The following is a 27,623-nucleotide window of genomic DNA, read 5'->3' as shown; positions in this document are numbered from 1 at the left end:
AACATAAAATTAACCATTTTAAAATGAACGACAATTTAGTAGCACAAAGTTGTACGATCAGCATCTCTACCTAGCTCCAAAATGTTTTCATCACCCCGCAAACTAATCAATGTACTCTTCACATCCAGTTTTCATAATAGCAGTCTTCCTCTGATCCTCTTACTTTAGAATCACTTAAAAGCCTTAAAAAATATATATATATATGTATATATATACATATATGCATACACATATGTATGTATGGAATCGTTCAACATTTTCCAGAGGCCGAGATCTGGGAGACATTTCTGAACAGCCTTCGCCCACTGGTCTAGTTGTTTAAACGTATTTAATTATTTAAACAAAATAAAATAGTTATAACGTGAGTAAAATGCTGTGTTTATATCTCAGGTTTCCCGCAATTTGCAATTAACTAAGATAATGCGTGTCTGCGTCCCCAGCTTGTGAATGTGACCCAGACGGGACTTTATCGGGTGGCATGTGTGTGAGCCACTCTGATCCTGCTTTGGGGACTGTGGCCGGCCAGTGCTTGTGCAAGGAGAACGTGGAAGGAGCCAAGTGCGACCAGTGCAAGCCCAACCACCACGGGCTGAGCGCCGCAGACCCCGCGGGCTGTCAGCGTAAGTCAGCAGCTGCTGTCCCCCAGCCCGGATGCGTTTTAAAGCTTGGGGCTGTCTCTTTCAGCCCTAAAATTCGGTCATTGTAAAACACGCAAGGTATTGACATCCTCTGGGTTATCTAAAGTGATGCAAACAAACCTCCCACAAATTTTAGTAAATGGGTGATTTTTCTCTTGGTGGTTAGCTGAGGTTATCATAAGGGACCAGCAGGGGGCGCTCACATTTCCTCACTGGGGCAAACATGGGACAATGCCAAGAAATTTAATGCCAAGTTGCGAAACCTTTAGAAAAATGGTCTGGACTTGGACTCTCTTATACAAATCCGTTAAATTAAATTATGCATTTATGCATAGATTGAGGACTTCTTAAGCAATCTTCAAGTGGTTGTTTCTTTTCTTTTTCCTTCTTTAAAATTACTTTTCCCCTTTCTTCTCATACCCCTTCTGGAATTGGTCCTATATTCTCTAACGAAGAGAAGACAAAAATTAAAGAGCCAAGGGAGAGGTTGTGGGGAAATAAGAAGAGTTTTCTGGGGCCAAATGGGGAATTTTCTGGGGCCAAATGGGGAGACCGTTGGCCCCGGGATCACAGAAATTTAGAGTTGCCTGGGGTCTCATAGAGCTGCAGATTCCCCAGGGAATCCTGGGGAAATAATTTCCCTCTGGTCACAGCATCATGCTCTATGTTTTTGCTCATATAAGGAACTATAGATTATTTGCATGTTTAGAGAACAGCATGCAGAATCCTACATTCTTCTGGAGTTTGATGGCAACATTAAATTCCAGGATAGTGAATTATATCATCAAGCCAATCCCCATCACACCCAGGTGTTTCCCCTGGTTCAGTATTGACCTGATGCCCTCCCAGAATAGGGCAAATGTTGTGGGGTTTTTTTTTTTTCTTTTGTAACAGCTTCAGTGAGATATAATTCACATACCATAAAATTCACCCTTTGAGGTACAATTCAGTGATTTCTAGTCTATTCAGAGTTGTGTCACCACCACTATAATCAATTTTAGAACATTTTCATTACCCCAGAAAGAAGTCCGATAGCCTACTTCTGGCTGTCTACCCAAAAGATTGGAGAGATGTGTACACTCTTGTTCATAGCAGCATTATTCACAATAGCCAAAAAGTAGATGCGATCCAAGTGTCCATCCATGGATGAGTGGGCAAGCAAAACGTGGCATATACATACAACAGAACATTCTTCAGCCTTAAAAAGGAAGCTCTGACACATGCAACAGTATGGACGGACTTTGAGGAGGTTCAGCTCAGTGAAGTAAGCCGGTCACAAAAGGACAACTACTGTATGATCAATCCACTTCCATGAGGTACCTAGAGCAGTCAAGTCCATGGAAGCACAAAGTAGTGGTTGCCAAGGGCCTGGGGGAGGGAGGAAGGGGTGGAGATGGTGTTTAAAGGGCATAGAGTTTCAGTTTTGCAAGATGACGGACGAGTCCTGGGGATGAGTTGCAAAACAGTGTGGGTGTATTTAAAATGGTAAATTTTATGTCACATGTATTTTACCATAAGAAAAGTAAAGAAGCCCCATGGCCTTTAGCTACCATCTCCCCATCCCCCATTCCCCCAGCCCTGGGCAAGCATGAATCCACTTTCTGTCTCTGTAGATTTGCCCACTGTGGACATTTCAGGCAAATGAAATCATCCAATATGTGGTCCTTTGTGACTGGCTTCTTTCCCTTAGCATCATGTTTTCAAGGTTCGTCCATGTTGCAGTGTGTGTCAATGTTTCGTTCCTTTTTATGGCTTAACAATATTCCATTGTGTGGATACTCCACATATGACCTATCCATTCATCATTCGATGGACATTTGGGTTGTTTCTACAAGCAGTGGTGTTTCCTGCAGGGGAAATGTGTATCTTGCTCTTAGCAAATTTCTTAGCCTCACAACAAAGGCAGAACTCAGGGATGCCTGTGCATGGCAGAGAAAGAGGAGGGAGACGATGAAAAGAAAACGTAACAAGGCAGTAAGGAGAGAGAGGAGAGAGAGAAACGTTAGATGCATCTGCCAAAAAAGGAGCCATCGCTAACAGCCACGAGCCTCAGAAACCCTTGCCCTGCGTTAAGCGAGCTGATCCCCCCCGACCCCCCACCCCGCGGCATCACTCAGGGTGACTGTCCCAGCTGCGCCCTCTTGCACAACTTCTTTTCCTTTGTCTCCTCCTAAGTGCCATCCGGCAGAACTGCATGGGGCCTCTGGAAGTGTCTGGGCCTGGCTTTCCTGGGTGGGGTTGCGCGCACTACGATAATCGTGCGGACCAGACACTAGGCAGGGCTGGCGGGGGCTCTGTGTTCTTGAGGCCACGCGTTTTGCTCCGTGTGAGCTCTTCAGGACAAGAGTGGGGTCAATAAAAACGAGAATAATTGTGTTTGCCGTGCTTTCAGCCTGTGACTGTAACCCCTGGGGGAGTCTGCCCCTCTCAGCCTGCGATGTGGACACGGGGCGATGTTTGTGCCAGCCATTCGCCACGGGACCACACTGTGAAGAGTGCACCGTAGGTATTTGCCTAGGATTGCCCTTGTAGGTCGTGGGTCCGATCTCTGCTGCCATTGCCCAGAAGAGAGCCGGTCTTGTTAATTGCTTTCCTGTCCTGATGTATTTCAGGCCTCCCTGGGAAAGGTTGTATACACGACAGAAATCCGCAAACACTAGAAATCAGCCCCCACCCTTCTAGAGAGAGCCGGCTGTTAGACATTCACCAGCACACCAACTTTTACCAAATTGGCCTGAACCCACCCAGGCACCGACGTCGGAAGTGTTATGCGCTGTTCTCCCGAAAGTGCCAAGCAGTAGAATGTGACGATTTATCTCCGCCCCTCTCTCCGCCCACCAGATCACGGAGTCTTTTCTTCTGTCGCATACAGTCCCTTTATCACCCCTACCACTCCTTGCCTAAAAAATACTTTGGATGAGCTCATTAGAAAAATAAATAAATAAAACCCCCAAACCACAGGATTACATGTATTATAGATTCTTGTGGGAAATAAAATCCCGGATTTTTCACAGTCTCCTCTAAACATACGAGCACGTATGTCTAAAAATTAGTAACAGAAAACCTTTTTTTATGCCATAAGAAATGTATCATGCAGTTAGGGAGTTCAAATCCAACTCGTCCCGTGACATTTTACAAAGAAAGAAAGAAAAAAAAAAAAAAGCTGAATCTAATAAAAGAACAGTGACCTTGATGTGTCTGAAGAAATGTAGCTGATAAATAAGAAACATATGCCTATTACAACATAGTTTTGTGGTAATATTTTAAGTCATTTTACTGAAAACATGAGAGGATGGGGCGCAGGAGGTGGGGAAAGAAAGCCAGGAAATATGTACGAAGAGGGAGCTCTCTAAGACAGGGCAGGTGACCTAGAAATTATGAAGGAAGGTGAGCCAGGCCAACTCCAGGGCCATGTGGGGGCAACACGGAGAGGATGCAGGAAAATAACTGAGCAGGGGCCACCCCGTGGGGGCTCGTCCATTGTGGCTGAGCCCACGCATCCTGTGTCCGGTGGTGCCTGGGACCTGCGCGGAGCCCCCCACCTCCCCCCATGCCAGCCCAGGGGGAGTTCTAACAACCACATCCTGAGTGAGGCCGGTCATGGCACGTTGTTTTGCCTGAACTGAAGTTTAGTTTTGGGAAAAATATCAAAATTCCTTTCCTGTGTTTTGTAACAAGTTAGGTCAACTTTTAATGTTTAAAATAAATCTTTTTGAGTAAAATCAGGCATAAAATTTTACCAAGCTAATGAAAAAAAAAAAGTATATTGATACTTAACAGACCTGTTTCCAACAAGATCGCCATGCCTATTAAGACCTTAATTTTTTAATTGTCTGAGCATGTTAACTTGAGATCTGAGGGGGAAGCATTTTTTTTTTTAGCATTTTATAGTAAATGTTATCAGATTTAAGAACTAGTTGTTTGTATCTCACCAGCTGCTTATATTGAATAAAGGTCAAGATGTTGCAATGATGAAAAAAGTCTCAAACAAAGTTGACTCTCACGCAGAGTTTATTATGCCAAAACAACTTATTTATAAGCAAGAGAGCCTGCTGAACTGTAATATTCAACTAAGATCTCAAAAGCAGCTTGATTGATTTTTTTTTTTTTTTACCCCAAACATTTTAGGGTTGTGGAGGTAAAAATCCCTAGGGATTCTGCGATAAGGGAACCTATTGGTTTTGCAAAAGCAGTTGCAAATCAGCTAAAGACCTTCAGCCTTAGGTGACCTAGTGGGAGACGGAATTGATACTCTTAGAGGACCCAGTAGTTGCCACCGCATCTGAGCTTGGAGTCATCCACAGACAACCCGCCTGTCCCCCTCATTTCAAGTCCCAGAAATGGGAGATACGTGTCCTCGAAGATCACTACCAAGTGCACAGGCAAGAAATGCTGGGTGATTGCCCAGGCTGTGTGGCTATTTGGCATGAGTCAACTGAATCACACTGGTTTTAATAGTACACTTAGAGCAGCAAATCTCTTCATAGCTGGAAGCGGCTGAGCATTTTCTCTTTGTAGGCTGGATACTGGGGACTGGAAGATCACCTCCATGGCTGTTCTCCCTGCGACTGTGATATTGGAGGTGCTTATTCCAATATGTAAGTCAATCAAATGAATGACAAAGTTCTGTGGCTATAGTCTTCACTCACGTTTCCACATAAAAGCACATTTTATTCTGATATGCTCTTAGTCATCGGCGATGGGCTTTATTCCATGACAAGAAAAGGGCGTTGAAAAGCGATGATCTTGAAACATTAACTACAGCTCAGTTGATTTATTTTGCTTGAAATATGCCTAAGGAAGAGAGAAGCAGTTCTACTCCCTGGGTATCCCAGGAGGTGGTAAGATGGATGCCTCGTGTGACTTGACCTGCCTAAAACACCAACTTTTTGCCACCCTATAAAGAGAGGTGCCTACACTCCTGTTTGCAGTCTTTAGAGCAGAATCAGAGGAAAGAAATGGCTACTTGGGTTTCATAGATCTGGACTGGCTTTTCAAGACCAGACACGTGGAGCCCACGGCCTCCTAACCTCCTCCTCAAGACAACTGATTGATAGATTCAAAGAGTGGGTCCAAACTCAGAAGGCATTGAGCTCAGCACCCCCATGCCTTCATTTTATACCTGCCCCCCCCATTACCACCTTTGTGCATGATGGATTTGTTTTTCCCCAGGTGCTCACCCAAGGATGGGCAGTGTGAATGTCGCCTGCACATCACGGGCCACCGCTGCACTGAACCAGCCCCTGGCTACTTCTTTGCTCCTTTGAATTTCTATCTCTACGAGGCAGAGGAAGCCACCCCACTGCAAGGACTTGCGCCTTTGGTGCGTATTTCATTTAGTTGCCTTACAGATTTGATTTGATGGCGTGTCAGTCCATACATATAACACACCCTTGAGATCATGGGTAAGGTACCCGGAAAAGACTGGTTTTGCCCACATATGCAGATCAGAGTAGACCTTAATTTATCGTAGAACTGAAGATTATAGAAATTCTTGAGGGCAGAGTCTGCATTTTATTTAATCTTTGTAGTCCAATTCTAGTGCAGAGCCTGGCACATAAGGGGGAATTGGATTAAGTTGTGATTTCACTTTTGCTCTTTAAATGTGCCCCTCAGGTAGCACGTGTTTATTGAGCATCTACTTGTCTGCCTTCCCCACGACACTACAAACCATGAGAGGGAAGAAATAGATGTGTATCCCATTCACCACTGTTGCCCTAGGGCCTACCACAGTTCCTGACCCATGGTAGGAATGTCACAGACCTCTGCTAATGAGTGAATGAATAAGGTTCCTAACAGACGAGGATGCTGTGTTCTCTGGCCTCCTGAAGCTGATCTCAGATTAGCAGTTCTCACCGAAGGCAGCCATGTTCACTGGAGTGTGTGACTGCAAACATCACTTGGCGTGCTACTTTGTTTCCTACAAGTCACAGTCCCGTGGGAGCTTTTCCCTAAACATATTTTTCTAAAAGTCTCGTTAGCGGAGCAGACACATACGTGCAGAATGGTTAGAGAAAACATGAGTTGGACTCCTGTGACATTCCCAAGCACGTGGTGCCAGCCACAGGCAGGAATGTGACAGGAAACGGTAATGCGAGGTGGACGTCTCAAGGAGAGAAAGCATGGGAAGGTCGGTTCTGAAGACAGGATTTGGATAGAAAACAGGGGAGCTCATCCAGGTTCCAGTGACGAAGTAATTTCCTGAGACCTCTTCTTTATCTGGACACTGTTGGTGGGAGGGATGAAAATGCCCCTTAGGAGGATTGGAATGTTCTCTTTTACTGACTGGAATTGGGGAAGGGGGCAGGAGGCTTTTCCTGTCCCTACTTAGACTTACAGCCGTGGTGGGTGGAATCAAATGAAACAATTCTTTTTTTTTTAATATTTTTTTTAAATTTATTTATTTGAGAGAGAGAATGAGAGAGAGAGAGCATGAGAGGGGGGAGGGTCAGAGGGAGAAGCAGACTTCCTGCCGAGCAGGGAGCCCGATGCGGGACTCGATCCCGGGACTCCAGGATCATGACCTGAGCCGAAGGCAGTCGCTTAACCAACTGAGCCACCGAGGCATCCCTCAAATGAAACAATTCTATGTCCGCATTCTTCGCGGGTTTTAATTTTGTCTTTATGATGGAGAGTGGGAAAAAAAAAACAACTTTGGGAAAGTAATAAAGTAATATTAGTATTTATAGTTAGGCTGTAACTATTGTTAAGTAATAGAAAATGTGTATTGGCCTCGCCCCCTGGTTCTTGGTACAGAGCTCCTAAAGCCCGGGTAATTTTCTGAGTGATAAGAACACTAGGAACATCTTTTGTTCTAATATTTGGTCTTTGACCCTGGCTTGGGACACAGAGCTCCTAAATCCTTTGGAATTTCCTGGGTGATAGGAGTGTCTTTTGTTCTAATCGGTGACTCTTGATGGGCTTCTGGATGGAGGCTGGTCACCAGAAAGACCCAGCCATGATTGGAAGCTTGGAATTTTCAGTCCCCCCACCCCTTCCCATTCTCTGGGAAGGGGAGAGGGACTAGAGATCGGGTTAATCGGATCATGCCTATGTGATTAAAGCCTCCATAAAAATCTCCAAAAGTATGGGGTTCAGAGAGCGTCCAGGTTGGTGAGCGCATCCACGTGCCAGGAGGGTGGTGCACCCCAAATCCAGGGCCCAGAAGCTCCTGCTTCCAGAACCGTCCCAGTCCGGTCCATGCCCTATGTATCTCTTCATCTGGCTGTTTATCTGTATCCTTTACGGATCCTTTATTGTACAATAAACCGCTAAACATAAGTGTTCCCCTGAGTTTTGTCAGCGACTCTAGCAAGTTATCGAGCCCAAGTCCCAGTTTATAGCTGCTTGGACAGACGTACCAGTAACAACCTGGATTTTCTACTGGCTTCTGGAGTTGGGCAGGGCAGTCTGGTGGGACTGAGCTCTTAACCTGTGGCATCCAACACTAAATCCAGGGAGATGGTGTCAGGACTGAGTTAAGTTGTAAGACACCCTGCTGGTGTCAGAGACTTGGTGGGTTGGAAATAAACCCACATATTGGCGTCAGAAGTGTTGTGAACGTGGTAATTACCACTGTCACAGCGGAGGGGACACACAGTGGTGTCTCTCCTATACAACTGTAAATATAATCGTTCCCATTGTTTTCGATAAGAAAACACAAAACAGATGTAATTGCCTAGTAGATGGACTGATACTTAACATTTACTCGCTGTGCACCACTGCTGGGTGCTGACAAGCCATTAAGTAGGATCATATCCTGTGTGGATGCGGCTCCCAACTGTGAGGAGTGTCTGACATGAAGCCCTACTCCTCTCTCTAAAGCTTTACGGGGGGAAAAAAAAAGTCAAGGCTATAGAACAGGCTTAAAGGATCAGGAAAATTGCTTAAAAAACTGGAAAGTCGTATGTATGACAAAGGAAAGTAAATTCAAGGTGGGATTGATGTTAAACATTTAAAAAATAACAGCATGAATAATTTCCTCTCCACTAAAAACATGCTCCTCAATTGTAGTAGTAAGGATTTAAGTTAGACACTAATTATTTGTGCGCTCATTTAACAAATACGTGTTGTGTGCTTGCTATGCTGTTGCTGTTGGTATTAATAAAACTTCCAGGGGCACTGGGCTGGCTCAGTCAGTAGAGCATGCGATTCTTGATCTTGGGGTCAGGAGTAGAGTTCACTTTAAAAAAAATTTTTTTTTTTTTTAAAGATTTTATTTATTTTTTAGAGAGCGAGCGAGAGAGAAACAGCATGAGAGGGGAGAGGGTCAGAGGGAGAAGCAGGCTCCCCGCTGAGCCGGGAGCCCGATATGGGACTCGATCCCAGGACCCTGGGATCATGACCTGAGCCGAAGGCAGACGCTTAACCATCTGAGCCACCCAGGCGCCCTAAAAAAATTTTTTTAAACCCCACAAATTTCCACTTAGTTAGTGCCTTGTGCTTTGCCCTTTATATGCATTATCTCTTTTAACTTTCCAAACAACCTAAGTATTAGCATCTTTAATTTCCAGATGAGGGAAACATTAGAGAGGTTGTGCAACGTGCCCAAAGTCACACAGCTGGTGGGCTGTGGGCCCTGGATTGAAACCCAGGTGCATCTGGCTCCATAAGGCTTGCTCTCACCCCAGGTGCATCTGGCTCCATAAGGCTGCTCTCACCCCAGCAATATGTGCCACCCAGTGCCTAACACTGACCTCTAGGCCAAGGGCAGCATTGAAAACGATTAGTTAGGGTCTCTGCCCTCCAGGAATTTTTAACTATAGCAAATACACTTCCATAGATGGTTCAGGATGGGCGCAGAGCCTTATGACAAGGAGAGTGGATACATGCAATGTGTTAAAATTTCAGAGTGAGTGATCCTTTATGAACAGGCTTAATGCACAGGTAGAATAATATGGCCTGAGACTTGAAAACAGTAAGCGTTTCAGTTGGTGGCCTTGGTGAGGAGACAGTCCAGCCAGGAATGTTATAAGTAATGGCTCAGAGGAGAGACAGTGCAAGTGTATTCAGAGAACAGGAAGTTCATATAGGGAAGAAGTATTGGAAAAGAACATTAGATTCTCTTATTAAAGAGACTATATTTTATTCTCTGGGCAATGAGAACTCACTGAAGCTTTCTGAGCAAGGGACTGACCCGATGAAGACTGTCCTCGGTGTTCTGCCAGGGCAGTCTAATACAAGTGAGGCCTGGGATGGAGGGAGAGCGGTCTGCAGTAGTCTGGCAGGAATAAGGAAGGGTCTAAGTTAATGGGAAGCAGAGAGAAGAGACAGGATGCTGGACACATGAAAGGATGTGAATCCAAGACCACAACTTATGAATTTGAGAACAAAGAAAAACAACGATTTCTTGGTGGGTCTTCAAAAGGTGTGTGTGTTTGTATGTGTGTATCTTAATTTATCCAGGCTTCTATAACAAAAGCACCATAGACTGGGTGGCTTATAAACAACATAAATTTATTTCTCACAGTCCTAGAAGCTGGGAAGTCCAAGATCAAGGTTGCAGCAGATTCATGTCTGGCAAGAGCCCACTTCCTGGTTCATTGACCGCCATCTTCTTACTGAATCCTCACATGGTTGTAGGGGCAAAGAAGCTCTCTGGGGTTTCTTTCATCAGGATGCTAATCCTATTCATGAGGATGTGCCCTCATGACCCAGTCACCTCGCAAAGGCCCCCCCCCCTTTAAATATCATCACCGTGGGGATTGGGCTTCTATATATGGATTTTGCAGGGACACAAACATTCAGTCTGTGGCAATATCCTTGCAACTCAAAACGTCTATAGACCAACAAGATTGGTATTGCCTGTGAGTTCACTGCACTTGGAGAATCTCTGACCCCACCTCACACCTATTGAATCATGTCTACCTGTTAACAAGATCCCTAGGTGATTCATAGGCGGTTTGGGAAGCACTGGTCTGTTTTCTTATAGAAATGACCTGTGGTCACAAAAAGTTAATGTTGATTGAATTTAACATAGTATAGAATTTAATACAGTATAGTATAAAGCTAATTCTATAATATACTGTCTGTATAAAATTAATAAAATAGTCTCTAATTTTGTGTTACATGAACTCAATTGGTAAGAGAAAAAGAAAAAAAAGAGGACAAATTGGCATAATCCAGGGTAGCCTGTCCATGGGTCCTCATCACAGAGGTCGGGCAGCTGGTCAGAGAGTGTGGCTGAGAATCAGAGCAGTAAACACTGGAGTAAGAGAGTTCCGGAAGCAGGCCACACAGCTGACCCTAGGGCTGCGCGCTCGTGACGAACAACCAGGGCACCTGTGAAATTAAAAATCATGTTTGTAACACCAACAATGAAACATCAACCAAGGAAACACCCATGTCCAGAGTCCAGCGACAATCTGGAAACAAGCAATTGGAGATTCTGACTGGGTCACCGCTGAGGACATGGTAGCAAAGAGAAGCCTGCGAAGCCAGGATTTTAAGGAAACTGGAGCTGCATGAATGCAATTCCTCTGCTTCAGTTTGACTGCTGGGATTTGGCTCTCCTGCTCGAACCTCTCATGGGAACCCAAAAGGCCAAATCCCACAAACTGTGAGAACTGCCAGGAATTGGTCTAGGGAGTGCCAGAGTGACAATAAGCTAATAAATCTGCCTCGCCACCATGTCTGTTGTTGATTTTCTACAACTTTCTTCTTGAGATTTCACATTAAAAACATAACATTTGTGCTTTTTTTTTTAATACCATAAAACTAATAGATAAAAATAAATGTTTCCCCAGTTTCAAATTTTACCGGTACACAGCATCCTCTAAAAAGAAACCAAATACATGCTCATCGGACTACCAAAAATTTCCCATTTTCACAGAGGAACAGAAAATTATAAACTGCTTCGTAACTCCTTCCTGAGGCTATGAAATGAGGCTCGGGATTACCTTTAAGTTATCGGATAATCTGAAACTCTTGCCCCGTGGTATAATTGGAACTTTCGTCGGTTGCTTACACGGTCATTTCTTTTCTTGTTAAGATATCAGCCACAGCTCTGCCTACATGTGATGTGTACTTCCAGCAACAAGGGAGCGATTTCGTAGTTGACAAAGGCAATATAATACTGAAGAGCAATCAGAAGCAGAGTGTACATGCTGACAAGTGGAATGAGGTAAACCATTTCTTCATGGCCGTTGTCTGCCCTGCCGTAAGGGAACAACCCAGGACTGCCCTCAGAACTGTGTGGGGCCCGGGTAAGTGCTCAGGCCATGTAAGCTCCCAGTGTCCTCAAGGATGGGATAGACGAAAGGAGGACACAAGCTCCAAGTAATTAGAGCCTCTGGGCAAAACCTTAGTAGCTTTCTTTCTTTCAAGACAGAAGTTTCTGGAAAGCTGGATTCTGGAGTTCGAGAGTCAGGTATTATGAATTCACAATTTTTTGTTATTTTAGTAAGGAAAGGTACAGTGCTGAGGAATGGTTCTCCCCCTCATTGGAGGGAAAAGGACATGTGGACATCCCTGGAGATAGTGCATGGCTCTGCCCTGGAACCAGGCCGTGGGAGTCGGCCAGTGCTGGCCTGAGTGCAGGATGATGCCCCCTCTACGGGGCCCCGCCTCCGATGGCTTCAGAAGGCCCAAGGAGACCTGAGGACCTTGTAGCCATCCAACTATATTAGCCAAAGTTGGGGGTATTTTAGGCCCATTCATTTGTTCGTTCATTCATACACTGGGATCTTTACTCACTGGGTGTTCCCGTGTGTGTAACGCATGACTGGCGTGTTAGAAAGCAAATGAAATCAGCCGCTCGCTGTCTTGTTCATGAACCTAACACCTAAGTCAGTTCCTTCCATTTAAGAGACCTCCTTGAGTGAATGAAATGCTTGGATCAATAACAAAAATATGTAGGCATGAAGCCTGCCCTTGAGATTGTTGTTGTGGAAATGAGCCATGTATACAAACAACTAATGGTGGCTGGGTGGGGTGAGTCTCATAGAAGAGGTGCACATGTAATGTGATAGGGACTCTCATCTCCAGCTGAGGGGAGCAGAGAAGGCTTCCTGGCCAGTGTTCTTCCTCCCGGATCCATGCACACCAGTATGGCGGCCTCACTCTTTGTCTGGTTTCTGTTCCCACACTGCATGCCCATGGAGCCTTCTCTGACTCTCTGGACTTCTCATTCTGAGTCCATCTGAAAGAGAAGAGTGGGGGATGAGTGGCTCCTCCCCTCCCCTGGCTCTCTGCGGTGCAGGTCAGTGAACCTCAAATTTTACTGTGTGTCAGTATTGCCTGGGGAGTTCATTCAGAATGCAGATTCCGAGCCTTCCCCTCAAGATGCTGAATCAGGGAATCTGGGACCGGTCAGGAAATCGGCCAAGCACCCCGAGGTGATTCTGATACAGGTGGTCCCTGACTGCACTTCGAGAAACACAGCTCTGAGCTTCCACAGACTATTCTCCTGACTCTTGCCTGAAACAACCACCTCTGTATGATTGATTTGTAAAACTTCTACTCATCCCTGAAGGCCCAACGCAGATTTATCTTCCTCTGACATTCCCTACCCTGCCATCTGGACATTGTTCATTGTTTCCGTCTCTGGGGTCCCACAGATCAGTAATTTTCAAAGCGAAATCAATTGGCTGGGCCAGCTTGGTGCAACAGAATAATACAAAACAAGGGCATTTTTTTTTGGTGAAAATTTTGTATCAGTTTTCTATACATGCATATGTGTGGGCTGAGTCGCTGTCTTGGGTTGGGTTCCCCCAAAACAGATATGACAGCAGAGATTCGGGTGCACGTGCTTTACTGGGGGGACGCTCATCAGGAGAAGCCTGTATGGGGAGCAAGGGCAGGAGGCAGGGAGGGGAAAGCAAGGCAAGGACGCGTCTAGGGCAGAGTCTAGCCTTGGCCTGGCCCCTGGGCAAGGTCGGAAGCATAAACGGCACAATAGAATTGTCCCCCATGGAGGCCCAAGGGCAGGCCTGTTGTGTTCATTGGTCAGTCATTGTTGTGGGCGGCCAGGGCAGGTGCAGGCGGCCTCCCTCATGGGAGCTCCCATCCAAGGACAATTCTCAAGAGAAGGGAGCTGTGTGAGACAGCAAACAACAGTCACAGCAGCTGGTAGCTGGGGAGAGGAGCCCAGCAAAGGGCAGTGCACGGAAGCATCAGCTCCTTGAGTGCTCAGACTCTGAAGCATGGCCTTTTGTTCGGAAATCAGGGAAAAAGAACATTGAAGGTACTGAAATATCCAGCTTCTTAGTTTCTTCTGTAGTCTCTCTTGTGACTTGTTAGTGGTTTTTTATATGCTGTTTAATGTCACTTGAAGAAAAGGAATATTTTTTTTAAAAATTTTTATTTATTTATTTGACAGAGAGATAGATAGCAAGAGAGGAAACACAAGCAGGGGGAGTGGGAGAGGGAGAAGCAGGCTTCCTGCGGAGCAGGGAGCCCGATGTGGGGCTCGATCCCAGGACCCTGAGCTGAAGGCAGATGCTTAACTACTGAGCCACCTAGGTGCCCCAAAAAGGAATATTAAAAAGTTAAATTATTAGCATGAATTGGGCCATTCATCTTTATGTCATGCGATGCCAGTTTTCACTGCAAACATAAGAGCATTTGGCTCCTGTGTAATCACTGAAATTACACAGTTTGTATTTTGTAGTCACATTTGCATCTGTATCTTGTTCTTCCCAGAACAATGGAACGCTGCACAAAACTAACTCAACTTAGTTTTCGTTCCACTTCTCGGTTTGTGTCTCGCCAATGCTCCCTACCTTCAGCGTACTAATGAGTAAGGGAGGGCTGCAAAAAGGGCACCTGGGAGTCACCTTATCTTTTATTCCTCCTAGGCATCCTTCAGTGTAAGCAGCTGGCTGATACAGGGAAGCCACATGAATAATGTCTTTCTTAGAATGCCTTTGCCTTCTTTCTACTTTCTTTTTTTTTTTTTTAAAGATTTTATTTATTTATTTGAGAGAGAGAATAAGAGACAGAGAGCATGAGAGGGAGGAGGGTCAGAGGGAGAAGCAGACTCCCTGCCGAGCAGGGAGCCCGATGCGGGACTCGATCCCGGGACTCCAGGATCATGACCTGAGCCGAAGGCAGTCGCTTAACCAACTGAGCCACCCAGGCGCCCTCTTTCTACTTTCAAAGCAAGTTCTGGTTGGAACAGAAAGCCTGGCTTCCTGGAGCTGTCAGCACCCTGCTTACTCAGTCATAAATGTAACACATTTACCTTGTACGCACTCTTAGTCTCACTGAACGCATGCGCATAGTAGATCCACTCGAATGCTATGCTCACCGGCATCATGTGAGCTATTTGCAAATGGGAGCAAGCAAGCGAGCACATGGTGGGCATATCTCTTCTGCTCACATGTGCCCTCCATTATCCCAAGAGACGTCAACTTACAAAACAACTTTAAAGATAAAATTATTATTTCAAGATGGTGACAGCAGAGCATGAAACCAAACATGGGGCCCTTCTGAGTGTGGGACCCTCTGCAAGTACACGTGTTGCACGCCTATGAAGCTGACCATGCTCATTTGCTTCTTACATTAAGTTCATTCCATGCAAGCACAGGTTCTCCAGGATTCTCATTGATCACCATTCCTGGGGAGATTTACAAAAGGAGATTAGTGGGACAAACTGCAACCTTCAGCTGTGACAGTTGGTCCTAAGGTTGTAAATGATACTATCTTCCCCCTCCTTGCCACCCATTCTAGATTCCCCTCATCCTCAACTAGCACTTCTGTTGGGTAGGATGACCTAGGCCCTCATCCCTCCAGGGTCTGAGCCCCTGGTTTCCATGGTCTCATCAGGCTACATGTAGGGCAGCGCCAAGTGTGTCTTAGTGGGCCCCTCAGTGCCATGCATATTCCTCACGTCCTGACTGTACAGCATCAGCCCTTCCAGTTATGGTCATTTCTTCCCTGGCCTCCTGGTCTACTGGCATGAGGAGCCTGAGTGACCATGCAGCAGCCATAGCTTTAAGTTTAGTGGAGTTCTTTGTTCCTGCCCAAGAATCAAGACATCAAAACCCACAGAGCCTAAAGTTGTAAGCACAAGAAGCCCAAATTCCCATGATCACCATCAGTGACAGTGAGCTTGACTACTCCTACTTGATTTCCAAACCCATGTTTTCTCCCTGTTGGGGACACTGCATTACATAAGGCCTTCGCCCTAAGGAGTAAACAACCTCCAGAAGACCACTGTCCCACCTCACAGGGTGTCATTTCCAAGCTAGCTGAAGCTGATGCATCTTTGGGAGACCCTATTCCACCCCCCATCTGAGGTTAGCGTCTTCTGGACGGTTTGGTTTGTGTAGGAGCAGGGGATTTCAAAGTCACATGATTGCTGCTATATTTCTTTTGCTGCGAAGTGGGTCCCTTGAGCTGAGGAGGTATTCTGGTTTTCCTCACTGGTGAATCAGACACTCTGTGAGCCCTCAGACAGTGGTGCTGACCAAGGCCACAGAATGTCTGATTCTCTCTATGGGAGACCGCATAACTTCGCCTTGGACTAAGGGACCCAACTTCACTATCCTTTAATATAGGAAATCAGTGTGCTATTTTGTGGAATATCTGGATGGTCCAAACCCTTTTGGGCTATACTGTCGTAGAGAGTGGGAGAATGTGAATGGCCTTGGGGCAAGACTGAATACACACTGCTGCTCACCCCAAGTCAATACAAATTGCTTCTGTTCCTTCTTCTGTATGGGGATGGAGAAGAACACATTTTGCGTTTCAGTAGCTGTATATCATATATGAAGGTGGTGTTCATCTGCTCTGGTAAAGATACTCCAGCAAGCACAACAGCTGCAAGTGGGGCTACCAGCTGGTTAGGTTTGTGTTAAGTTTGTGATGAGGATATGATGGGAACCACCACCAAATCCTGAGAGTGGTACCTTGAGGATACTGCTGATTTGCAATATTGTTTTGTATTTACTGTATTGGCTTGGTGGGGAGAAAGTGGAGGCGGATGGGCATTTCACAAGCCTTTACTTGGCATTCCCTACTATAAGACCTCTTATGTTACCTCACAGGTCAAAGAGCCAATGTCCACTGCTAAGCAGGTCTATGGCAATTACATACTCAGGAATTGGAGGAAGTAATCAATGGTGGTTCATAAGTGCAGTGAACGCATTGCAAAAAGAACTTAGGCCAGGACTCCATATATTACCTCTCCTTTATATGCCCCTCTTCTAACAAGGGGACCATGATGGCACTTTGGGTACCTGGTTTACACTTGCCAGGGTGTTGAAGAGTCTTTCTTCATTGGGATCTGGCCTCTTTTCAGTCACCGGGTTCTGGATCTGAGAAGTGGCTCAGATCTAGGAACTTGACAAAGCAAAATGTCTTGCCATGGGGGCAACTGACCTCAGCCTTTTGCTAACTCATACTGGATCACTTTTGATTATATATATGAAGCAATACCTTTGTTGTCTGCTCATCTCTCTTGCTCCAAGGAACACCATGTTCTATTAATCATCTCCATTGAAGATTCCTACGGGTCAGGCCCCCTTGTCTCCTACTCCAACCTTGCTGCCCACTTTAATAATTGTATCCATCTTGCTTTTGAGAGTTAAGTGATACCCAGCCTTTGGTAGTCTGTGATTCTGTCCTCCACAGTGATACTAAGGAGCTCAGTTTTGTAATGATGTATCCTACCAGCCTACAGAGGTTACTCAACACTCAGCTTTTCAGTGATGCTGGTGCCCTTCTCACCAGCTCATTACTTACTGTCTTGATATATAGAGTGTCCTCTAGGCCTTCAAGGAACATAATCAGTTGGTGTGTTTTCTGTTCTTGCATTTTAGATCCATTCTAGCACGCCTACTACTCTGAGCCTTGAATCCCTTCCTCCACAGCCTGATACAGCTGTTCTGGAACCTCTGCTTCCTTTCCTCAGGGCCACAGCTTTTGCCAAGCTTCCAAGAGCTGTTCCAGCAATATATTGGATCCATCTCCCAAGATTCCAGGGCTCTTGCCAGGCTATTAAGTCCTACATTGCTGGTGGCCCCAAATCAACAAACTCTCTTTATCCAGTTTCATATTCTGCCTCGTTGGTCTAGCAACCTCAGGACCCATAGTCGGCCATTCTTTCCCAGTTGCTACTGGTCTGTGTTAGCCAGGTCCCTCTCAGAGATCCAGCCCTTTCCCAGTCAGATCATGCTGAAACTTGACCCTAATTATCAGGCAAGTGGTCAGGAGGGATAGTATAGGCAGGTCCTGAGGAAGGTACACATTTTCTTCCAAGACACCTGCATCATTTGAGGTTTCTGCATTGTCCTCAAATGTGGCAGGGGTGGAGTGGAGGGGCTCTATTTTCCAGCAAGAGTGAGTGGATTACTTCTGTAGTCCGAGAGCGCTCAGGGGAACCTCAGGGTTCAAGGTTCTCGTGTGCATCACCCATGTCTTAAAAGCCCTCTTCTTCCCTGTGAGGGGCTTGACTTTGTCATAGGTGACTTACCTCGGCTGAGAACTCAGGCTTCTCTGAAGTTCCGCAAGTCTTACAACTAAGTCCTGTGCCTGGACTTCAGCTCTTCCTGCCATCTAGCTAAAGGAGAGGAGTCTGTAAATACCTCCAGGGAGGCCTCGGATTCTCACACTGGGCTTGGAATTCCTGGGTGATCGCCCTGAGCCTGTCATCTCTCATCGAAGCTTCGGTGGCATTCAACAACTACCCCCCATTTCCACAGTCCACAGTACTTATTAACATTATGGCTCCCCCACATCTCTTGGTGCCAGAAATATCCAGTGGGCGCCCCCCTCCCCGCTTTATCCTGTCCCAGTTCTCCACAGGTGACAGCTTTAGCAATTGCTCTGCTAACCACGGTCCAGGGATCCTCGATACATGTTACACACGGGGATCCTCATTGCCAGCTGAACCCAAAACGATCCTCCTCCCAATTGCATCTGGGAGTCTGCTTCTGGTCGTGCATTTTAGATCCATTCTAGCACGCCTAGGGAACGTGCTAGCACATTTCTAGGGAAACGGTCTGGCGCCGACTGTCTCAGGTCAAGTGCCCTAGAAACAGAGCCCAAGACTGGGTTCAGGTGCATGTGATTTATTAAGGATGTATTATTCGGGAAAATTCCATAAGAGAAAGACAGAAACAAGACAAGGGGAAAGAGTAAGATGTGGTCTCAGGTAAAACAAACTTTGGATTGATCCACGAAGGAGCTCAGAAGCATAAACCGCAGACAAAGTTGTCCTGTCGGCTGAGAAGCCAGGGTCAGCTTTTTATACCCTTGTATTAAGAAGCTATTGGCTGCAGCTACCCCGGGGGCAGGGCTGGAGGTGGGGAGGAGGTATTTAGGAGGGCAATTCTCTGGAGAAGGAGGCAACTGTGAGCCCTTAGAAGCCACACACACAGCAACTCGGGGGTGGGTGCGCCAACTAGGTAAGGGGATCCCCGAGGGGCATCTGCAGTGTCTATGGCAGTTGTGAGGGTATATAGACACATTTACATAGATCTGTCCGTTGGGACCTAATCTGGTTGATACAGTTTCTTATTTACATTTTGGTTTCCAATGCAAGATTCTAAACTCTTCTGCAGCAAGGACTCTGTGCTATTCATCTTTGCATTCCTAACGCAGGGACTGGCAATGAATTGTTACTAGTCAAACTCTTACCAGATAAAGAGGAGCTTGGGGTCGATCACAGAGCAACTTTAACTCCAGATGAAGTAATTTGGGCGTGATTCTGTTGGCGGTTGGAAAGAGTGTGGAGCACTTACTGGCCGCAGTGGACCCTGCGCATTGGGCTAGGGAAAGGACGGGGAGAGCGGCCGAGGCACTGTTGTAGTGATGCAGGCAAGAAGCCACAAGAGGCAGAGTTCTGGTAGAGGCTGCGAGCCGAGGGAGGCAGATGCAAAAGTCATTCAAGTATTATCTACAGGATCCAGATGGCCCCAGGCTGACAGCCAGTAGAGAGACCATCAGCGAGGCTAATTAATCAAGTGTGTTACAAGTTTTATTCTTCTATGCCTGCACGCAGAAAGAAGAGCATGCCTCATATTTGCATGGAAGAAATATCCAAAAAAATAAATCCATGTGGGTTTCCTTAGTGTCATGCATAATTAGACAAAGCCCATGAAGTAAGCATGGGAATATTTTCTTTCCCTCCATATTTTGGGCAGAGTTCCACAGTCAGATCTGAGAAAACCCAAGGTCATCAGTGTGGAATTTGTTCAATTCATTAGCACGTGGGGTACTTAAGTTTAAAGTGGTTTCCAGGGGCGCCTGGGTGGCTCAGTCGTTAAGTGTCTGCCTCCGGCTCAGGTCATGATCCCAGAGTCCTAGGATTGAGCCCCGCATTGGGCTCCCTGCTCAGCGGGTAGCCTGCTTCTCCCTCTCCCACTCCCCCTGCTTTATTCCCTCTCTCACTGTGTCTCTCTGTCAAATAAAAAAAAAAAATCTTAAAGTGGTTTCCAGTGACATTGCTTTCAAATCAATCATTCTATACCGTAACATATGTTCTGAAAGCTGCTGATTCAGCACATTATCCTCAGCTGCATTCTGGACCGGATCCTGGCTGGGATAATTTATCTGTGACTCAGATGGATCATATACACATCAAGAAATACGTACTTTTTTTTTTTTCTGAGTTCTTCCAGGACTGGACTCTAGGCAAAGCTGTGTGCATTCCTCTCCAATTTTAGGGCTCAGTGACTTTTGGCCAGGTGCCCGCCCTTCACGTTGTTTTCCGAGAACCGGTTCCTGGGACCCTTGTTGCGTGGACTGGACCTGGATTTGCCAGGGTTCTCCCTGGGGCTGGCTTGAGATTTGCCGTCAACAACATTTCCTTTCCCATGAACTTCACCATTGCCCTTCGCTACGAAATTCAGGTACCCAACTTCTTTTTCAGGGGTAAAGGGCTGACTGAAGTGCATTCTCGAACTACGAGTTTCCATTCCAGTCTTGCTAGATTAGGGTCATCAGAAAATGATTTGCAAAAAGTAGAACATCTGGAGAGCATTAGAAATCAAAGAATTTCCTAGCAATATTAAAATAACACAGTAAGCCAGAGGGATACATGCTTTATTTCATGGAGAGAAGCTGAATTTGAAGTTATATATCTAAGGTACAGGGTCTAAGGAAGTGGTGATGGAATGTTTGTATAAGAACAATGAAAAACTAAACTAACACAAATTCTGCCCTCCTGGGACTTTTTTCTAAAAATTTTCTAAAAATTTAATAAGCTAACCTATGTGCAGAGATTCAGATTCACGCAGAAGAGGCATTTATTTTGCACTTGGAATTTACCCTGAAACAAGAAAAAAACTAAAGGCAGACAGCTCCTCTTGCGTCCTCCCCCTGCCTTTTGAGAAATATCTAAGGCAGAATAGAAACCAAATCAGAAAAACACTCCATCTAGAGTGGTAGCCCCTAACCTTTTCTCTGCATAATCTTTTCTTTGATAATCTGAAACCCCACAGACCATTTCACCTGAAAAATATTTTATAAGGCTGGGGATGGTCTCAGAGCCCCCAGGGTTCCTCTGGGGACCACATTCTGGAAATGTTCATGTTATGTTGTATGAGCAGAACTGCTGATCCACTTTGAAACTCTTGATACGACATAATTCTCTATTGCTCACTTATAAATGAAAGCCAAGGGACTTCAGTGAACTTGGACCTGGGGAGTATGATGAATCATTAAAAATAGGATATATATTTTAATTTTTCCATAGAGAGGACACATTTGTGGCATCTTTAAAAAGCATTTCCAAATTGCATGGCTTTTAGAGTATAGCTGATTAGCATGTACTATAAATATATATGCATATTTAGACACATATAAATAGATTTAGCAATATAATCATCAAATATCACATAACAAAATCTATGTAATGATACATTTATATAATAATATTTATGCAATAGCATGAAAAAAAGGATATAAGCTTTTGTGAAGGATTCCAAATTTCCATTTTTGTTCTGTAATACAGGGACAGGTACATTAATTGACTCTCTGGGAGACAGAGGTTAAAGACGAGGCCTGTCAGGAGCGCCAGGGCTTTTCCAGCCCATGAACTAGAGCTACGGCCAGAAACAATATTCTTGGGTCTACCTGGCTCACCATTCAGACCCCAGCGAGTTAGAGCTGAGAGTGAGCCTCTCAGACTTTGCTCGTAAATTCCATTTTCCGAGAGGGCTGGGGGTTGTGGATTCGAGTCCAAGTGCTGTCCTTGAGGTGTGTGTTGTACCTGCATCCTCACAAGGACGTGCTTTTTATGTCCTGTCCGTCTAGCCCGCAGCCGACTGGACTGTCCAGGTCCTGGCTAACCCCCGTGGAGGGAGTGAGCACTGTCCACGCGAGAGTCCATGGCCACGGCCTCCGTCTTTCCCTTTACCAGCGGCTTCCAGGTATGCTTGGGACCTGTCCTCAAACATGGAAGGCTTCTTAGAATTTTGTTCATCTATCAGTAATTTGTATCAAAGAACTAAGCAGGAGAAGAGGTGCATTAAAGGAGACGGTGACATTTATTAAGTGCTTGCTGTGGGCTACACTAAACTTCACATTTAAGATCGTATTTTATCTTGCTAACAACTCACTGAGGTAGACTTTCTCTTCATCAGGCGAGGAGGGAATTGAGAATGAGAATACTTGGAGACCTGCCCAGTCTCATAGCTAACATATTGCAGAACCAGGATTCTAGCCCCGATCTCCTGATTCTCAGTCTGGAAATTTCCTTTCCCTTTCCCCACATGGCCTGGAGAGGTGAGAAAGTGAAATGATACAAGAGTAAGAGTCAAATATTTAGCTGGCATTATCTCAACAGCTGAGAGTCTATCAGGTAAAAAAAAGCTACTAACTCTGAGGCCACTAATTTTGCATCAGAGATTTGTGGCAAAATAGAACAAAAGACCCTGTTGAGATTAGCATGGTAGAAAGGATGAAGGACATTTGTTCTATCCTTTTCCCAGAGCAGTCATGACAACCCATGGCTAATAGTTCCTAAGCTTTGCTATTTGGCACAATCCTATGCAAGAGCCACAGAGAGAATCTGAGAGTGAATTTGCTGTCCACCCAACGCGCCTGAACCGGTCTAGACCTGGCCTCTACCCCACGGTCAAACCCACGTCTGCGCAGGTGGGATACCACCAAATACCCTGGCCGCTTAGGTTATATGACTGTACTTTGTCACTGAATTGTTGCTTTATTTCTCTTCATACAGAATCGTGCTGCTTCCCACACCCATCTGTTTAGAACCAGATGTACAATATTTCATAGATGTCTATTTTTCCCAGCCTTTGGAAGGAGGGTCCCACGCTTATTCGCACATCCTGGTTGATTCGGTAAGTATCCCGGAGCGACGGCGTGCTGCCTTCCAAACTGAGCCCCGTTATCATTCTGCTTTTAGACTGCATGGTGCAATGTTTCTTTAGAAGTATAAATGAGTTTGTTCCATTAGAAAAATCACTGATTCTCTATAAATGTCACCTAAGACCAATTGCAAACCTTACAGAACAGCACGCACCAGCAACAGTTTGAAGTGTTTTACCTATTCTATTGTTTAGTCTTCACGACAACTCTGTGAGGGAGGCGCTGTTGTTGTCCCCATTTTATAGACAACAGAACTGAGGCACAGGGTCACAGAGCCAGTGAGAGAGGAGTCTGCCATCAGAGCCAGACTCCCTGATGCCAGAGCCCCCACTCTGAGCCACCACGGCGTCCTGGCATTGCAGAAAGTTGGGGGAGAAATTCTACCACTTTAATTGTCAGTGTCTTGTAAGTTCCGCTCTATACATACTGTGTTTTTGTATTGCTGTGATCAGAGCACTCGTACATAGACAGATATTTTTTAGTTCCCGTTATATCATAAGCATTTTCTTATGGTGCTTATGTAGTCTTCTTATCATTTTTAGGAACGATGCATAATATTTCCTCAAATGACTTCTTTCAACGCCTTTCCCCCACAAAGCTGGGCCACAGATATTCCTTCCAAACCTCTCACTCTGTACAGAACTTCAGGCCCAGGCTAGTCCCTGGGCAGAGTTTGGGCACTGAGGAAATTTAAGCCTTCACTTACCAGTATCTATTCCCTACTCGTCAAGGTTTATGGCTCTTGAAATAGCCTGTCAAATTAATTTCTGGGAAGTATTCTCCAATTAACTGTCACGATCATCAGAAATATGTGAAAGTATCGGGTTCATTCCACCTTCAGCAGAATTGTATAGAATTGTGTGGAATTTTTTAAAAGTAATTTTGTGGATAAAAATCAAATTCATTTGTTACAGCTGCATTTTTAAAATATTCGTGAGAGGGGTGCCTGAGAGGCTTAGTCTGTTAAGCGTCTGCCTTCGGCCTTTGGCTCAGGTCATAATCCCGGGATCCTGGGGTCCAGCCAGCGTTGGGCTCCCTGCTTGGTGGCGAGTCTGCTTCTTCCTCTCCCTTTGCCCCTCCCCTTTGCTTATGCTCTCTCTCTCTCTCACTCACTCTCTCTTTCTCAAAATAAATAAATAAAATCTTAAAAAAAAAACAAAATATTTGTGAGAATCTTCTAATATCATGATTTAATTGGCAAACTACTGTCCTACAAGGTTTTATTTGAACACAGCTATGGCCAGTTGTTTAAAGATTTATTTATTTTTGTGGGAGGAGGGGCAGACAGAGAGGAAGAGAGAATCCAAGAAGACTCTGCACTCAGCACAGAGCCTGACACGGGGCTCCATCTCACGACCCTGAGACCATGACCTGAGCCGGAACCAAGAGTCGGACACTTAACTGACTGAACCCCCCAGGCGCCCCTGGCCAGTTGTTTATATATTATCTACCACTGTTTTCAAGCTACAAAGGCAGAGCTGAGTACTTGCCACAGAGGCCTTATGACCCACAAAGCCAAAAATATTTACTGTCTAGCATTTTATAGGAAGCTTGACAATCCCTGTTTTAATTAGTTGTATGTCCATATTTCATGAATTGTGTCTTTTAAAGTTTAATTTTGAAGCATCGAACATTTTAAATTTATAACCTGGAACTTTGCTGTTTCATCATTTACTATAGAACTCAGTATGAGGCAGGTGTATCTTGGAATTTATTCAACAAGTTCAGGTATTGTAACATCTAGAAAAAGCCATTATATAAGATTATTTTACCAGAGATAGGATTGCAAAATTTAGAAAACAGGGAGGGAGGGAGGGAAGGAAGGAAGGAAAGAAGGAGAGAAGGAAAGAAGGAAGCAGGGAGGGAGGGGAGGAGCAAGGGAAGGAGGGAGGAAGGAAGGAAGGAAAGAAGGAGAGAAGAAACGGGACACTCAGATTTGAATATTGTATAAATATGTCCAAAATATTGCCCTCGAATGCTGCATGAGACATACTAAAAAATTATTCATTGCTTTTCCGAAATTCAGTTTCAACTGGGTGATTTGTATTTTATCTGGCAACCTTACCCAAAGATGGTCTAAATCTTGCACCTAGAGGGCCGTCTGATAGTGTGGTGAGGTTCTACCATGTTACAGTAGAAATGAGGTGGAAAGTAGAAATAAACTCTTTTTTTTTTATTTTTTTTTAAAGATTTTATTTATTTGACAGAGAGAGACACAGCGAGAGAGGGAACACAAGCAGGGGGAGTGGGAGAGGGAGAAGCAGGCTTCCCGCGGAGCTGGGAGCCCGATGCGGGGCTCGATCCCAGGACCCTGGGATCATGACCTGAGCCGAAGGCAGGCGCTTAACGACTGAGCCACCCAGGTGCCCTGAAATAAACTCTTGAATGAGAGTTTAAACTATCGTGATTTCCCTACCCATGTTAAGTCCTATTCTCTGCCCAGGAACTTCAAATAGAACTGCACTCACAGACCAACACGTGAGTTACAAAGAAAGAAAATCAAATCCAACAGATTTAATTTAGGGGGAAAAAGCTAAAAGTTGGAAACCCACGCAGAGTAGAGAAAGGAAAAGGAAGAAATTAAGGAATTGATACATCATGAAGAGATTTTATTATTATAATGATAGTCATGAAACTCAAATTTATAAGAGCCAAGATACTCCTCATCTTAAATCCATATCCTGAATATTTTATATTCACTATTTATAATTTTATTTATAATAGTTTATGACTTGATGCTGTATTTCATGCATCCATGCAAATTATCCATTCATCACCCATTCGCTGAGCATACATGGGCTGATACTGTGCCGGTTCCCGGGGTGTGAGCTGTGGTCCCTTCCCTCAAATAATTCTCAGTCTGATACAGAAGACGGACGTGTAAATAAAATCATTGCAGTGATATTTGGTAGATACATAATACAAATGGGTAATTTGAAATTAACTGAAAAATATTTCCATTTGATCAGTTTTCAAGCAATCATCCCTTACATATAGCTACAAAAACCATGAAACCTGAATGAAAATTAGGACAGGAGCCTGATCTTCGCGAAGTGTCAGAACCTCAGAAGAGAGGCTAGATCCCTCTTTCGGGTCAGATTCCCCAGAAGCCGGAGCAGAGACAGGGACTTAGGTCCCCCTGATTTATTGAGGGTGTGCTTGTGGGAGAAGAGGCGCGGGGGACAGGGGAAAGAACAGAGCAAGGATGTGATCTGCGCTGAAGTGTAGCTGATCCCACAGGGGGCTTGGGAACCTCCTTGTACCACCGAGCTGGCTGCACCTCGAGGCCAAGTGGTGGAGCCTGTGTGCACCCAAGTCATCCACCCCACCCGGCTCCCAGGGAGTGTGTTCACTTCCGGGCAAGTTGGCTGAGTCCAAGTTTCTGGAGAAAGGGACAGCTGTGAGGCTTTAGCGCCAATACCACAGCAGCTGGTGAACGGGGCGATCCGGGCAGGGCACCTACAGTGTCCCTTTGAGTCCCTGACCCCGGATGTCCATAGGAGAAAGCCAATGCACATTTTCTGATTACAGACTAATGCAGTTATTTCCACACCACCAATATTGCGGCTCTGGGAAGATGCTTGACTGCCTGAGCCCTGGCCCTTTCAAAGTTCATTTTTCTCCTACAGCCAGATTAACATTTATATCTAAGACCAGGATGCACTACGAAGAAGCCCGGATGAAAGCTTTGGTCAACCTGGATGCTCCGTCTGCAGAAATAGCTTTTGTTTGGCAAGCCTAGTGAGACAGTCACAAATTTCCTTCAGTCACCCTATTTCATGATATATGCTTCCATGAAAATGTGTTTAGAGTCAAAAGTATATTAGCCATTCTAGAATATAAAACTGCCATTCTTTTAAACCATGGGATGGACTACACTTGGTAAACAAAGTCTTTAGAAGTTTCTAGAAGAAGTGAGTTACAAAATCCTATAGCTTGACAGGGACTCTTACCATCTGGCCCATCAGTTTGGTGCCAGGACTGGCCTCCTTGAAACTGCCTCAGACCAGTAACTGTAGATAACGAACCCCTGGTTGGCTGCCTTCATCCCCAACCCTAGCCTGTCCGGCTTCCTTCTGCATCTCTCTTCACTTGGTATATGTTTGGAGAACGCAGTCATTTTGGTATCAACTTGAAGAGACCACACTAGACAGGTGTGTATATGTCTTCATTGAGCAAATATTTATGAAGTAGCTACTGTGAATTAGACACTGTGGTAGGCACAGGTGTGAACGAGACAAGCACCGACATGCCGGGGCTTCCTCTCTAAAGGGGGGATGCAGACAGTTACACGGGAAATGGCAGTGTGGTCTGAGAGCTACTGGAAGCCGTGGCAGGTCACCGAACAGAAAAGCTCGGGGTGCCTGGAGCAGTGATCCTCAGCATCACCTGACCCAACCTCCTCTTTTTATTGCAAATGTTTTGTAACACTCTTTACTGATTTGAAATGCAATTCATGGGCATCATAGCCTACCTTCATACATACCTTCCAAAGAATGTCGATGTAATGTGCGAATACAAAGATACATAAAAGGAAAGTAATTTATAGAGGAACATTATGTACTTCAATATGTTTGCACACTGGCATGAATACGCCACAGACACAGGAGGCAGGGACATGCTCAAAGGTGTAGAATCCCTCAGTGTGAGACAGCCATGAAAGCAGGAGTGTTGCAAACATGTTGCAGTCATGTTTCTAAAACAGAG

At 45.2% G+C, this 27,623-nt stretch overlaps 1 protein-coding gene across 1 annotated transcript in view; it reads left to right on the top strand.

The window, feature by feature from the left end:
• Positions 1-27,623, top strand: part of LAMB4 (laminin subunit beta 4) — a 94,267-nt gene that overhangs the window by 30,925 nt on the left and 35,719 nt on the right. The window contains exons 10-16 of the mRNA XM_081799708.1: positions 441-620; positions 3,031-3,140; positions 5,157-5,236; positions 5,811-5,961; positions 20,249-20,434; positions 21,840-21,955; positions 22,768-22,888. Of these exons, the coding sequence (XP_081655834.1) occupies positions 441-620; positions 3,031-3,140; positions 5,157-5,236; positions 5,811-5,961; positions 20,249-20,434; positions 21,840-21,955; positions 22,768-22,888 (944 nt within the window). The remainder of the gene's footprint in view (positions 1-440; positions 621-3,030; positions 3,141-5,156; positions 5,237-5,810; positions 5,962-20,248; positions 20,435-21,839; positions 21,956-22,767; positions 22,889-27,623) is intronic.

Source organism: Leptonychotes weddellii, chromosome 12, assembly GCF_054177405.1.
Source record: "Leptonychotes weddellii isolate Sample4059 chromosome 12, ASM5417740v2, whole genome shotgun sequence".
Taxonomy (NCBI): domain Eukaryota; kingdom Metazoa; phylum Chordata; class Mammalia; order Carnivora; family Phocidae; genus Leptonychotes; species Leptonychotes weddellii.
The sequence above is the reverse complement of the archived record's forward strand: the minus strand, read 5'-3'. Positions and strand labels throughout refer to the sequence as shown.